General features: G+C 49.3%; 1 protein-coding gene across 1 annotated transcript; it reads left to right on the forward strand.

Annotated features, from left to right (window-relative positions):
- Window positions 1-6125: 6125 nt before the first annotated feature.
- LOC119571791 (collagen alpha-1(I) chain-like) lies at window positions 6126-9950 on the forward strand. The gene is made up of 3 exons (XM_037918930.1): window positions 6126-6194; window positions 6254-6395; window positions 7258-9950. Exons 1-3 carry the CDS (start codon window positions 6126-6128, stop codon window positions 9948-9950), a joined length of 2904 nt encoding a protein of 967 aa, XP_037774858.1.
- Window positions 9951-15187: the final 5237 nt, after the last annotated feature.

Raw genomic sequence — 15187 nt, forward strand, 5'->3', positions numbered from 1 at the left:
CTGGAGAAATGGCTATGCGCATAACGCACACACATACACTCTCTTACATACATTCACGTTTGTTTGGCTGTCTGTCTGTTTCTCTGACTCCCTCTCTGTTTATTTAAATTATCTATATATGTATGTAAACACAATTCTCATGATAATTTTAGCACTGATGATTATATCTGTAACACTGGTAATGATCATACTATAAATAACAATGAAATTAATGTTGATATAAATAGTAGTAATGGTGATAATATTACTAGTTGCTACTGCTTGCAATAATATTAATGATGATTATAATGATAATAATAAAGGTAACAATGTTAATGATGGTAAAATGATAATAATGATAATGGTAATGATAATAACAACAAAGGCAACAAAACATATTTATATTGGTAATGAAAGCAACAATTGCAACATCAACAACAATAATAGCACTGATGAAACGAGACAATCAGCTATATTGCTATTATTCACATGAAAAAGGCTAAACATAGTAACTGAGAAAAACATTCGTCAGATTGGACTACTGTTATAAATGCAATAAGAGCAGAATATCTCAAATCATGAACTAGACGACTAGATAGTCCTAGACAGCAGAGACAGCATTCAGAGCCGAGGGATAACAGCCCTTTTTCCTCCGTGCGAAAGAAATGTTATTGGGAAACGGATGGCCTGCCAGTCACGGAACTCTTGCCCATCTCTAGTGTGTCCTCTTGGCGCGATATGAGGAAAAGATGCTTCTTATATGCCCACGAATTATGTAGGTCTACATTCGTATACGTGTGTATCTAAGTTTGTGAACTGTTTATGTAGGTCTTAAAAATCTCTTCGATTATGTGCTTAAGGTGAAATCAGTCCTGTGTCTATAACTGTTCCCATTATTATCATCGTTTGTGTAACTATCACAACCCGACCCTAGTGACGTCATGAGCGTGGGAAACTCGTCCGAAACGCGGATCGTCCTCCTCTTCCTCGTCTCGTGCCTCGCCCCTCCTTCCGCTCTCGCCGTTGCTCCCGTGCTGTGACTCTCGATCTCAACTCCTTTGTCTTTCTCCTTTTCATCCTCAAAATACACAGATATGTTTACGTATGGATATATATGCATAAATATCTACATCTACATCAATCTATCCACCTACTACCTGCACACACACACACACACACACACACACACTATGTATCTTTATGTGTCTTTATGTATGTATGTATTTATAGCATTTATGTCCGAGAAGCATGAATGTTTTATCGAGAGAAAAATCTAGATACAGAGGAAGAACTCACAACTGTAAGCTCGCTCGCGCGCGGGCAGCTGAAGCCGACAGACAGTCGAACTGACCAACGGCCACGGCCGCCACGATCTGTTGCGACGAACTGGCCGCGTCAGAACCCTTAATGTTGGTGCCCGTTTTGCCCCTTCCTTAGTGCTGTCATTTCGCTTTCAGAACATTAACTGCGTGAGAATATGCAAGTGCGAGAGGGCCTTCCACGCGCTGGCGATTCCAGGCGGCGAGAACCGTGCTCTAAGGAGCTCCTGGTAAGGCTGAAATGGAGGCAGCGCTACGATTAATGCAGGTAACTATAATCACTGTTGTCAGCATCGGTGTTAAGTGTCTTTAACTATAAATACTGTGGTATAAAGTCGTCAAGTGACAAAAAATATCATATTAGGCATTACAAGTCCGGCAGAGGCGAGAATCAAAAGGGCCGTTCTGCCGGGGCGGGTCGGGCGTCCCTCGCGGAGGCAGCTCGAAGGCTCGGGTGTGTTCACAAGGCTGATCTGAATTCCCGGCTGCGTCCAAAATGACCCACCTGTTCTCACGGAGCCCGCGCTCTCCATCATGTGTGCAATTGCGAGCAAGAGAAGGGAAATCGAGCCTGAAGCAACCTTGCTCTAAGAGGCATGATAGCTTGAGTCTGGCCTCCCCGCTATAAAGCGCCCGAGAGTACCAAATGACACAAAGTGAGCCACTTCCGGCATCCTACCTCCCCCCTCCTCCCTCGCCTCTTCCCTCTCTCTCTCCTCTTATTTCCTCCCTTATTCCTCCTTTTTTCTTCCTCGCTTCTTCTTCTTTCCCCCCCTCTCTTTCTCTATCTACCCCCTCCCTTTCTCTCTCTTTCTTTCTCTTCCACTTTTCTCTGTGCTTCTCTTCGCTCCTCTCCCTCACTTCTCTCTCATTCCACCACGTCCCTCCCTTCTTCCTTCTTCCTGCGCTCCCCTCTCTTCTCTCATTCTCCTCCTCTCCCTCGTTTCTTCCCATCCTCTCAATCTTAATCTCTCTCCTTCCCCCACGTTCTCCCCCTCCTTCCTCCCTCTCCCTTTCTTTCGTGTGTGTGTGTGTGTGTGTGTGTGTGTGTGTGTGTGTGTGTGTGTGTGTGTGTGTGTGTGTGTGTGGTGTGTGTGTGTGTGTGTGTGTGTGTGTGTTTGTATGCGTGTGTAAGTAAATCAGTAAGTCTGTCTCCCTGTGGTGTCAGTGTATCCGTCTGTCTGTCGTTCACTTCATTTCTTCTGTCAGTCCGTCTGTTTCCATCTTTCTCTCTCTTGGCGCTGCGTAACGGACCCCGTCCCGCCACGGTCGCTTGTGCGCATCTGGCAGGAGACATCAAAAATGGCCAAGCAAAACAATTAGCTTATCTAACATAACAATGTATTATGATATGAATATATAAAAAGATTAATATATTGATAATAACAGTAATAATAACAAAAATAATTATATCAAAGGTAATTCTGATGACAATAACAGTATAATGAAAATAATAATTTTAATAATTATGATAATAATAATGATGATTATGATAATAATAATAATAATATATAATAATAATAATAATAATGATAATAATAATAATAATAATAATAATAATAATAATGATAATAATGATGATGATGGTGATGGTTATAATGATGATAATGATGAAAATGATAATAACAACAACAACACACAACACACACAACAATAATAATAATAATGATATTATTATAATGATAAAAATTATAAGGATAACAATAATAAGAATGATCATAATACTTATCATTATGATAATAATAAAGATGATGGCAATAATAATACTGATAATGATAATAATAAAAAATAATAATAATAATAATAAAAATAATAATAATAATATAATAATAATAATAATGATAATAATAATAATAATGATAATAAATAATAATAATAAATAATAATATAATATAAAAAAATATAATGACAAAAATAATAATAATAAAAATAATAATAATAATAATAATAATAGTTTTAAATAATAATAATAATAATAATAATGATAATAATAATAATAATGATAATGAAAAATAAAAAATAATGATGATAATGATAATGATAATAACAATAACGATAATAAAGATAATAATAATGATAATAATAACAATAGTAATAAAAATAATAATGATAAATAATATAATAATAATAATAATAATATAATAATAATAAAAATAATAATAAAAATAACAATAATAATAATAATAATAATAAAAATAACAGTAATAACAAATGATAATAATAAAAAATAATAATGATAATGATAATAATATAACCAATAACGTAAAAAAGATAATAATAATGATAATGATACAATAATGGCCCCTCGCTGGCCCCTTCTGGCCTCTCGCTGGCCCTCGCTGGCCCCTCGCTTTCCTCTCGCTGGCCTCTCGCTTGCCCCTCGCTGGCCTCTCCTGGCCTCTCGCGGGCCCCTCGCTGGCCTCTCCTGGCCCTCGCTTTCTCCTCGCTGGCCCTCGCTGGCTTCTCGCTGGCCTCTCGCTGGCCTCTCGCTGGCTCCTCGCTGGCCTCTCGCTGGCTCCTCGCTTTCCTCTCGCTGACCTCTCGCTGGCTCTCGCTGGCCTCTCGCTGGCCTCTCGCTGGTCCCCTCGCTGCCTCCTCGCTGGCCCTTCGCTGGCTTCTCGCTGGCCTCTCGCTGGTCCCTCGCTGGTCCCTCGCTGGCCTCTCGCTGGCCCCTCGCTGGCTCCTCGCTGGCCTCTCGCTGGCTCCTCGCTGGTCCCTTGCTGATCCTTCGCTGGCTCCTCGCTGGCCCCTCGCTTTCCTCTTGCTGGCCCCTCGCTGGCCTCTCGCTGGCCTCTCGCTGGCTCCTCGCTGGCCTCTCGCTGGCCCCTCGCTGGTCCCTCGCTGGCCTCTCGCTGGCCCCTCGCTGGCTCCTCGCTGGCCTCTCGCTGGCCCCTCGCTGGCCTCTCGCTGGCCTCTCGCTGGCCCCTCGCTGGTCCCTCGCTGGCCTCTCGCTGGCCCCTCGCTGGCCTCTCGCTGGCCCTTCGCTGGCCCCTTGCTGGTCCCTCGCTGACCCCTCGCTGGCCTCTCGCTGGCCCCTCGCTGGCCTCTCGCTGGCCCCTCGCTGGCCTCTCGCTGGCCCCTCGCTGCCTCCCCGCTGGCCCTTCGCTCACGTCGGAAAGGCGTGCACACGGGGACGAACCTCCTTTCGACTGGCTTCGTTCCCTCCTTTTTGGGAACAGATCCTTCGGCAACGTGATGGCGGCATTTTTTTTTCTGTTGCGTAATTCTAGATCTCGTCCTCGTCATTGCAGCCTCTGCCGCCATTCTGAAACTGCCCCTTGATGAAATGATCATGAACTTGGTGGGAATTATTTCATGAAAAGAAATTGAAGTTCAAGGATGTCTCACTTTTCCAGCAAAAGGGGGTTTTCATCTGGAAAAACAACGACTCGTTCTGTTTCGGGTTAAGGAGATCAAAACGAATTATTTCACTGTTTTCTTCTCTTTTTTTTCATTCTCTCTCTCAGATTTTCTCTATATACATCCTTCTCCTCCTCCCCCCCCCTCTCACTCTATCTTATTCTTTAAATCTATTTAATCTCTCTCTTTCTCTTCCTATATCTATCTATCTATCTATCCCTCTATCTATTTATCCTTTTTATTCATATTGCTCGTCGAGAGTTCCTCCAGCAGTTCGAAAAGGCTGCTGCCTAATCACAGCAGAGCCCTCTAGCGGCTTCCAGGAACCTCTGATAGGAGCTGACGTCGCCTGCTTGTCCGGGAGATAAGAGGAAGCCACGACGTTTTGGGCCCCGGGGATGGAGAGGGAGAGAGAGGTTCGGAGCGGAGCCTAATAGAGAAGGGGCGATGCCTGATCCTCGAGGATTTTGTTTTGCTTTTGACAAACATTTCCACGAAAGAGGCAGGGAAGCACTCGATCGCCTTCTCGGGAAGCAGCAGTGGGCGGGGTTGGCCCGCGGGGCTACGGAAGAGCGTGCTGAGCCCCTTTGCCCGGAGCCCTATCGCTCATGTCCCTTTTCTGCCTCCGCCGGAACGCAACCGCAGACCTCTCGTGGCCTCGGCGCGGGTCCTCGGCGCCGAAATAACGCACCAGCATAGCATAGCATTGAGATTTGCGAAGTTTCTGGCTATTCCCGGGTAGCGTTTTCCCGCCCCCCAGCGTGGGGGTGTGCATACTTTTTGCGGAGTGGGGTAGCTCTGGTGAGTTTTCACAGGGTCACATTCGCCTTTTAGAAAAGTACTTTGCTGTAACAGACCTGGCCTTCAGGAATGTGCATCTTAGGATCTGGGTCGCAGGTTCTGCCCGGCGCCGTCGGCCGCACACATGTCGGCGCTCCGCTATCGCCGTGCCTCTCGCCCGCTGTCTGTTTATCTGACTTTTTTCCCTTTTTTTTTTTTTTACTTCTCTCTATCTCTCTGTATCTCTGTGCCCTTCTTTGTTTTTATAAAATATTATATATTATATATATATATATATGTATATATATATATGTATATATACATAGCAGATATGTATGTATATACACATATACATATATATATATATATATATACATATATATATATATATATATATAAAATATATATATATATATATATACATATATATATTATTATATATTATTATATATATAATATATATATATTATATATATTATATATTATATAGTGTATATTGTATATACATACATATAATATATATATATATAAATATATATATAAATTATATATATTTATTAAAATATATATATATAAAAAGCAAAGAGACACAGAGATACAGAGAGATAGAGAGAAGTAAAAAAAAAAAAGGGAACAGTCAGATAAACAGACAGCGGGCGAGAGGCACGGCGATAGCGGAGCGCCGACATGTGGGGCGGGCCCACGGCGCCGGCAGAACCCGCGAGCCAATCCTCAGATGCCATTCCTGAAGGCCAGGTCTGTTACAGCAAAGTACTTTTTTTAAAAGGCGAATGTGACCCTGTGACACTCACCAGAGCTACTCCACTCCGCAGAAGTATGCACACACACGCTGGGAGCTGGAACGCTACCCGGGAATAGCCAGAACTTCGCAATCTCAATGCTATGCTATGCTGGTGCGTTATTTCGGCGCCGAGGAGCCGCGCGAGGCCACGAGAGGTCCTGCGGTTTTCGTTCCGGCGGAGGCAGATAAGACATGAGCGTAGGCTCCGGCGAAGGGCTCAGCACGCTCTTCCGTAGCCCCGCAGGCCAACCCCCCCCCACTGCTGCTTCCCGAGAAGGCGATCGAGTGCTTCCCCTGCCTCTTTCGTGGTAATTTTGTCAAAGCAAAACAAAAACCTCGAGGATCAGGGATCGCCCCTTCTCTATTAGGCTCCGCTCCCGAACCTCTCTCTCCCTCTCCATCTCCGGCCAACGTCGTGGCTTCCTCTTATCTCCCGGACAAGCAGGCGACGTCAGCTCCTATCAGAGGTTCCTTGGGAAACCGCTAGAGGGCTCTGCTGTGATTAGCGCAGCAGCCGTTTCGAACCCGCTGGAGAACTCTCGACGAGCAATATGATGAAAGAGATAATAGATAGATGGATTTGATAGTGATATATGAAGAGAAGAAGAGATTAAAATAGTTAAAAATAAAATAGAGTGAGGGGTGGAGGGGAGAAAGAGATGTATTAGAGAATCTGAAGAGAAATGAAAAAAAAAGAAAAAAACTGAAATAATTTCGTTTTGTATCTCCTTTAACCCAAAAAGAAAGATCCCTTTTTTGTCCCGATGAAAACCCTTTTCTGAAAATTTTAAAATCCTTTAACTTCAAATTTTTTTTCATAAATAATTCCACCAAATTATGATCATTTCTCAAAGGGGGAGTTTCAGATGGGGGGGCGAGGGTGCAATGACGAGGGCGAGATCTAGAATTACGCAACAAAAAAAAACTGCCGCCCTCACTTGCCCAAGGATCTTTCCCAAAAAGGGGGAAAGAAGCCCTCCCCAAGGAGGGTTTTCCCCTTCCGCCTTTTTACGTGAGCGAAGGGCCGCGAGAGGCCCAGGGGCCAGCGAGAGGCCAGCAAGGGGCCAGCGAGGGCCAGCGGAAAGGCCCCGAGGGGCCCGCGAGGGGGCCGCGAAGGGGCCCGCGGGGGCCCCGAGGGGGCCGCGGAGGCCAGCAAGGGGGGAGCAGGGGGGACGAGAGGCCACAGGGACCCGAGGGGCCGCGAGGGGCCCCCGAGAGGCCGCAGAGGGCCGCGAGGGACCCGCGAGAGGCCCGAGAGGCCGCGAGGCCACGAGGGGCCCGAAGGCCACGAGGACCCGAAAGGGCCCCAGAAGCCCCGAGGGGCCACGAAGGCAGCGGGGCCAGCGAAAACCACGGAGGGCCCCGGGGCCGCGAGGGCCAGCGGAGGCCAGCGAGGGGCCAGGGGAGGGCCGCGAGGGGGCCGAGGGACCCGCGAGAGGCCAGGGGGGCCACGAGAGGCCCAGGGGGCCCGCGGAGGCCAGCAGAGGGCCGCGAGGGCCAGCAGAGGCCAGCGGGGGCCGCGAGAGGCCCCAAGGGGGCCCGCGAGGGGGGCCCGCGGAGGCCGCGAGAGGAAAACGAGGGGGCCCGCGAGGGCCAGCGAGGGGGCCCCGAGGAGCCCGAGGGGCCCCCGAGGAGCCAGCAAAGGGGGCCGCGAAGGGCCGCGAGAGGGCCGCGAGGGGGAGCGAGAGGCAGCGAGGACCAGCGAGGGGGCCGCAGATGCCAGCGAGGGGGCCCCGAGAGCCACGAGGGGCCACGAGAGGCCCCGGGGGCCAGCGGAGGGCCCGCGGGCCACGGGGCCAGCAGGGGCCCCGAGAGGCCCCGCGGGAGCCACGGGGGCCAGCGAGAGGCCAGCGAGGGGCCAGCGGGCCAGCGAGGAGCCCGAGGGGCCCGCGAGAGGGAAAACGGGGGCCCGCGGAGGCCCGCGAAGGCCAGCGAGGGCCAGGAGAGGCCCCCGGGGGCCCGAGGGCCCCGAGAGGGAGCGAGGACCCGCGAGGGGCCCCGAAGCCCCCGCGAGGGCCCGCGGGGCCAGCGAAGGGCCGCGGACCGCGGGAGCCAGCGAGGGGCCGCGAGAGGCACGGGGGGCCAGCGAGAGGGCCCGCGAGGGACCCGCGGGGGCCAGCGAGGGCCAGCGAGGAGCCCGCGGAAAGGGCCCGCGGAGGCCCCGGGGGGCCCGCGAAGGGGCCCGCAGGGCCAGCGAGGGGCAGCGAGAGGCCCGCGGAGGAAAGGGGGGGCCAGCGAGAGGGCCCGGGGGCCGCGGAGGGCCCGCGGGGCCGCGGAGGCCGCGAGGGCCCCGAGGGGGGGGCCCCAGAGGGCACGAGAGGAAACGAGGGGCCACGAGAGGCCCGCGAGGGGGGCCACGGAGGAAAGCGAGAGCCAGCAAAGGAAAGGGGGGCCCGCGAGGGGCCCGCGGGATCGCAAGGGACCACGAGGAGCCCGCGAAGGCCCAGGAGCCCGAGAGGGCCAGCGAGAGGCCAGCGAAAGCCGCGAGGGGCCACGGGCCAGCAGAGGCCAGCGAAGCCCCAGAAGCCAGCGGGGGCAGCGGGGCCAGCGAGGGCCAGGAAGGGCCCCAGGGGCCAGCAGAGGCCAGGGAGGCCAGCGAGGGGCCCCGGAGGCCCGCGAGGGGCCCGAGAGGGCCCGCGAGGGGGCCCCGAGGAGCCGCGAGGGGGCCCGCAGAGGGCCCCGAGGGGGCCGCGAGAGCCCGCGAGAGGAAAGCGAGGGCACGAAGGGCCCGCGAAGCCGCGAGGGGGCCCGCGGAGGAAGCGAGGGGGCCCCGGAGGGCCCGAGGAGCCAGCGAGGGGCCACGAGAGGGCCCGCGAGGGGCCGCGAGGGGCCAGAGAGGCCCCAAGGACCAGCGAGGACCCGGGGCCCCGCGAGAGGCACGGGGGCCCGCGAGAGGCCAGCGAGGGACCCCGGGACCAGCGAGGACCGCGAGAGGCCACGAGAAACCCGCAAGGACCCCGGACCAGCGAGGGGCCAGCGAGAGGGCCCGCGAGAGCCAGCGAGAGCCAGCAGAGGCCAGCGAGGGGCCCGCGAGAGGGCCCCGAGGACCCGCGAGAGGGCCCCGGAGGCCAGCGAGGGCCACGAGAGGGCCCCGGGGCCACGAGGGGCCCGAGAGGCCCGCGAGAGGAAAACGGGGGCCCGCGAAGCCCAGGGGCCGCGAGGCCCCAGGGGGCCCCGAGAGGCCCGAGGGGGAGCGAGGGCCACGAGATCAGCAGAGGAAAACGAGGCCGCGAGAGGGCCCCGAGGGGCCCGAGAGGAAAACGAAGGCCCCAGAGGAAAGCGAGGGCCGCGGGAGCCACGAAGGACCAGCAAGGAGCCAGCGAGGGACCCGCGAGGGGCCGCGAGAGGCCAGCGAGGAGCCCGGAGGCCAGCGAAGGCCAGCGAAAGCCGCGAGGGGACCGCGAGGACCAGCGAGACCCGCGAGAGGCCACGAGAAACCACGAAGGGGAGCGGGGCCCGGGCCCCGGAGCCACAGGGCCAGCAGAGGCCAGCGAGAGGGCCCGCGAGGGGGCCCGGAGAGGCCGCGAGGGTCCAGCAGAGGCCCGCGAGGGGGCCCGCAGGAGCAGCGAGGGCCCGCGAGAGGGCCGCGAGGGCCAGCGAGAGGCCCGCGAAGGAAAACGGGGGCCAGCGAGAGGCCCCGGGGGCCGCGGAGGGCCCCGAAGGCCCGCGGGGAAAAAGGGGAGGCCACGGAGGAAAACGAGGGGCCCTGAAAGGCCCCGAGGGCCCGAAGGCCCGCGAGAGGCCCGAGGGCAAGGGGGGGGGAGGCCCGAGAGGAAAGCGAGGGGGCCCGGGGCCAGCGAAGGGCCCAAAGGGGGCCCGCGAGGGGCCATTATTGTTTTCATTATCATTATTATTATCTTTATTATCTTTTTTTTTTTTTTTTATTTATTATCATTATCATTATTATTTTTTATTATTATATTTTTGTTATTCTGTTATTATTATTATTATTTTTATTATTTTGTTATTATTATTATTATTATTATTTTTATTATTTTTATTATTATTATTACATTTTGTTTTTGTTGTTCTTGTTCTTGTTTTTTTATTATACTTATTATTTTATTATTTTATAGATTATTTTTATATTTTATTTTATATCATTATCATTATTATTTATTATTATTATTTTATTATTATTATTTTATTATTATTTTATTTTATTTTATCTTGTTTTTATTATCATTATTATTATTATTATTATTTATATTTTTACTACTATTACTATTATTATCATCATTATTATTATTGTTATTAACATTATTATTATTTATTATTATTACTTTTATCAGTATTATTATTGCCATCATCTTTATTATTATCATAATGATAAGTATTATGATCATTCTTATTATTGTTATCCTTATAATTTTTATCATTATTAATAATATCATTATTATTATTATTGTTGTTGTTGTTGTATTATCATTATTATTATTATTATTATTATTATTATTATTATTATTACCATAATCATCATTATTATTATCATAATTATTAAAATTATTATTTTCATTATACTGTTATTGTCATCAGAATTACCTTTGATATAATTATTTTTTGTTATTATTACTGTTATTATCAATATTATTAATCTTTTTATATATTCATATCATAATACATTGTTATGTTAGATAAGCTAATTGTTTTGCTTGGCCATTTTTTGATGTCTCCTGCCAGATGCGCACAAGCGACCGTGGGCCGGACGGGTCCGTTACGCAGCGCCAAGAGAGAGAAAGATGGAAACAGACGGACTGACAGAAGAAATGAGTGAACGACAGACAGACGGATACACTGACACACAGGGAGACAGACTTACTGATTTACTTACACACGCATACAAACACACACACACACACACACACACACACACACACACACACACACACACACACACACACACACACACACACACACACACACACACACACACACACACACACACGAAAGAAAGGCAGAGGGAGGGAAGGAGGGGGAGGAACGTGGGGGAAGGAGAGAGATTAAGATTGAGAGGATGGGAAGAAACGAGGGAGAGGAGGAGAATGAGAGAAAGAGAGGGGAGCGCAGGAAGAAGGAAGAAGGGAGGGACGTGGTGGAATGAGAGAGAAGTGAGGGAGAGGAGCGAAGAGAAGCACAGAGAAAAGTGGAAGAGAAAGAAAGAGAGAGAAAGGGAGGGGTAGATAGAGAAAGAGAGGGGGGAAGAAGAAGAAGCGAGGAAGAAAAAAGGAGGAATACGGGAGGAAATAAGAGGAGAGAGAGAGGGAAGAGGCGAGGGAGGAGGGGGGAGGTAGGATGCCGGAAGTGGCTCACTTTGTGTCATTCTGGTTACTCTCGGGCGCTTTATAGCGGGGAGGCCAGACTCAAGCTATCATGCCTCTTAGAGCAAGGTTGCTTCAGGCTCGATTTCCCTTCTCTTGCTCGCAATTGCACACATGATGGAGAGCGCGGGCTCCGTGAGAACAGGTGGGTCATTTTGGACGCAGCCGGGAATTCAGATCAGCCCTTGTGAACACACCCGAGCCCTTCGAGCTGCCTCCGCGAGGGACGCCCGACCCGCCCCGGCAGAACGGCCCTTTTGATTCTCGCCTCTGCCGGACTTGTAATGCCTAATATGATATTTTTTGTCATTGACGACTTTATACCAACAGTATTTATAAATTAAAGACACTTAACACCGATGCTGACAACAGTGATTATAGTTACCTGCATTAATCGTAGCGCTGCCTCCATTTCAGCCTTACCAGGAGCTCCTTAGAAGCACGGTTCTCCGCCGCCTGGAATCGCCAGCGCGTGGAAGGCCCTCTCGCACTTGCATATTCTCACGCAGTTAATGTTCTGAAAGCGAAATGACAGCACTAAGGAAGGGGGAAAAAACGGGCACCAACATTAAGGGTTCTGACGCGGCCAGTTCGTCGCAACAGATCGTGGCGGGCCGTGGCCGTTGGTCAGTTCGACTGTCTGTCGGCTTCAGCTGCCCCGCGCGCGAGCGAGCTTACAGTTGTGAGTTCTTCCTCTGTATCTAGATTTTTCTCTCGATAAAACATTCATGCCTTCTCGACATAAATGCTATAAATACATACATACATAAAGACACATAAAGATACATATGTGTTGTGTGTGTGTGTGTGTGTGTGTGCAGGTAGTAGGTGGATAGATTGATTGTAGATGTAGATATTTATGCATATATATCCATACGTAAACATATCTGTGTATTTTGAGGATGAAAGGAGAAAGACAAAGGAGTTGAGATCGAGAGTCACAGCCACGGGAAAGCAACGGCGAGAGCGGAAGGAGGGCGAGGCACGAGACGAGGAAGAGGAGGACGATCCGCGTTTCGGACGAGGTTTCCCACGCTCATGACTCACTAGGGTCGGGTTGTGATAGTTACACAAACGTGATAATAATGGGAACGTTATTAGACACAGGACTGATTTCACCTTAAGCACATAATCGAAGAGATTTTTAAGACCTACATAAACAGTTCACAAACTTAGATACACACGTATACGGAATGTAGACCTACATAATTCCGTGGGCATATAAGAAGCATCTTTTCCTCATATCGCGCCAAGAGGACACCTAGAGATGGGCAAGAGTTCCGTGACTGGCAGGCCATCCGTTTCCCAATAACATTTCTTTCGCACGGAGGAAAAAGGGCTGTTATCCCTCGGCTCTGAATGCTGTCTCTGCTGTCTAGGACTATCTAGTCGTCTAGTTCATGATTTGAGATATTCTGCTCTTATTGCATTTATAACAGTAGTCAATCTGACGAATGTTTTTCTCAGTTACTATGTTTAGCCTTTTTCATGTGAATAATAGCAATATAGCTGATTGTCTCGTTTCATCAGTGCTATTATTGTTGTTGATGTTGCAATTGTTGCTTTCATTACCAAATATAAATTATGTTTTGTTGCCTTTGTTGTTATTATCATTACCATTATCATTATTATCATTTTACCATCATTATTATTGTTATTATCATTGATATCATTAGTCGTAGCATTATCATCATTACTACCGTTAACTTTTGCTGTTATTAATTATTGTTATTATCATTACTATTATTATTATTATCATATTATCTTTACTATCATTATCACTGTTGTTGTCGTTACTGTTATCATTAACATTATTACCTTTATTATTATCATTATCATTATCATAACTTTTATCGTTATTATTATTATTATAATTTTGTTATCATTATCATTTTTATCATGTCATCATTATAATCATCATTAATATTATTGCAAGCAGTAGCAACTAGTAATATTATCACCATTACTACTATTTATATCAACATTAATTTCATTGTTATTTATAGTATGATCATTACCAGTGTTACAGATATAATCATCAGTGCTAAAATTATCATGAGAATTGGTGTTACATACATATATAGATAATTTAAATAAACAGAGAGGGAGTCAGAGAAACAGACAGACAGCCAAACAAACGTGAATGTATGTAAGAGAGTGTATGTGTGTGCGTATGCGCATAGCCATTTCTTCCCATGAAGGCCCCCAGGCGCCACGGCGAGGCGCCTCTCGCCAAGCGCCAGAGCAGCCTCGCCACAGGCGCGCGGGGCGAAGCGACTCGCAAGGTTCCCGCTGCCCAGTCGCCATTCGATAAATCTGCGGGCCTCCGGTAGCTTTGAGGCGTGTTATGCAGAAATTACTTAATCGAGTCGACACTCGCTGTTCCTGGAAGCCAGGGCCTCCGCGCCAAGGACAGCTCTGCCCCTGCGCCATTCGCGGCGCAACCGCCGCGCGCCTCAACATGCCTGTGGACGAGGCTCATCAAATATTTTGTCAGATTCTGTCTGTTACCAGTCCTTAGCACACCAACATAAACATATAACGCATATGATCTCAAAGCAAACATGCTTACAAGAATTACTTATATTGTTAAAACAACATTGAATACGCTAGCACTACGTGCGATCCAACAACATGCTTATACCTCGTGCCAAGAGTCTCCTGTCAGTCCTGGGCGCCACAGCTCCACGCCAGCCTCCGCGACGCCTTCCGCCCCCACTTCGCCGCCGTCACGCGAGGAGGACCTTCGCCGCCGCCTACGAAATGTTAGTCGCCGTCTATGATTTGTCTCTGCGACCAAAGCCGGAATACCAATCACTTCCTCCGCAGTGCACCAGAAGTGCGTTTGTATCTACGCCTCTTCGAAGCCAAACCGACGGGGAGCGCATAGAAGCTGCCACTTCGCCTATGCTGGCCGCTGCTGACACAGCGTCGATAATGAATCGCTAGCATGAAAATAAATGAACATGAATTCCCTTCACACAGCAAGACCAGCGCAGAGACTGACAATCATGTACAAAATCATAAACAACTACTTATACATTGACAAACAGGGACACCTAAGCTGGCCAAACATCCGCACCGCACGATACATGCATGTGTCCTACACATGCATGTATCGGAGACACACTGACGAGGCACTTGTTCTACCACCTGCATGTGACTAGAATACGGATCCTCGCCGCTTGGGAAACTCGAGAGGCAGGTGAGCCGATCAGGACGCGACGCGCACTCGCTTCACCGACGGGAGGCCGCTACAGCGCTGGCGGTCTGGGCGACGCACACATATATATGCGAATGTATGTATACATACATGTGTGTGTATATATACACACACACACACACACACACACACACACCACACACACACACAAACACACACACACACACATACGACACACACACACACACACACACACACACACACACACACACACACACACACACACACACACACACACACACACACACACAACACACCACACACACACACACACACACACACACACACACACAGACGCACACACACCACACCACACACACACAACCACACACACACACACACACACACCACACACACACACACACACACACACACACACACACACCACACACACATACACATCAAC

Source organism: Penaeus monodon, unplaced genomic scaffold (genome assembly GCF_015228065.2).
Source record: "Penaeus monodon isolate SGIC_2016 unplaced genomic scaffold, NSTDA_Pmon_1 PmonScaffold_8001, whole genome shotgun sequence".
NCBI classification, from domain to species: Eukaryota; Metazoa; Arthropoda; class Malacostraca; order Decapoda; family Penaeidae; genus Penaeus; species Penaeus monodon.

Bases quoted from the DNA above. Each gene is read 5' to 3' on its own strand.
- LOC119571791 (XM_037918930.1), top strand. From the start codon at position 6,126: ATGTGGGGCGGGCCCACGGCGCCGGCAGAACCCGCGAGCCAATCCTCA. The intron at 6,195-6,253 runs GTCTGTTACAGC...GACACTCACCAG, and splicing joins ATGCCATTCCTGAAGGCCAG to AGCTACTCCACTCCGCAGAA. The intron at 6,396-7,257 runs GTCCTGCGGTTT...TTTTTACGTGAG, and splicing joins GCCGCGCGAGGCCACGAGAG to CGAAGGGCCGCGAGAGGCCC.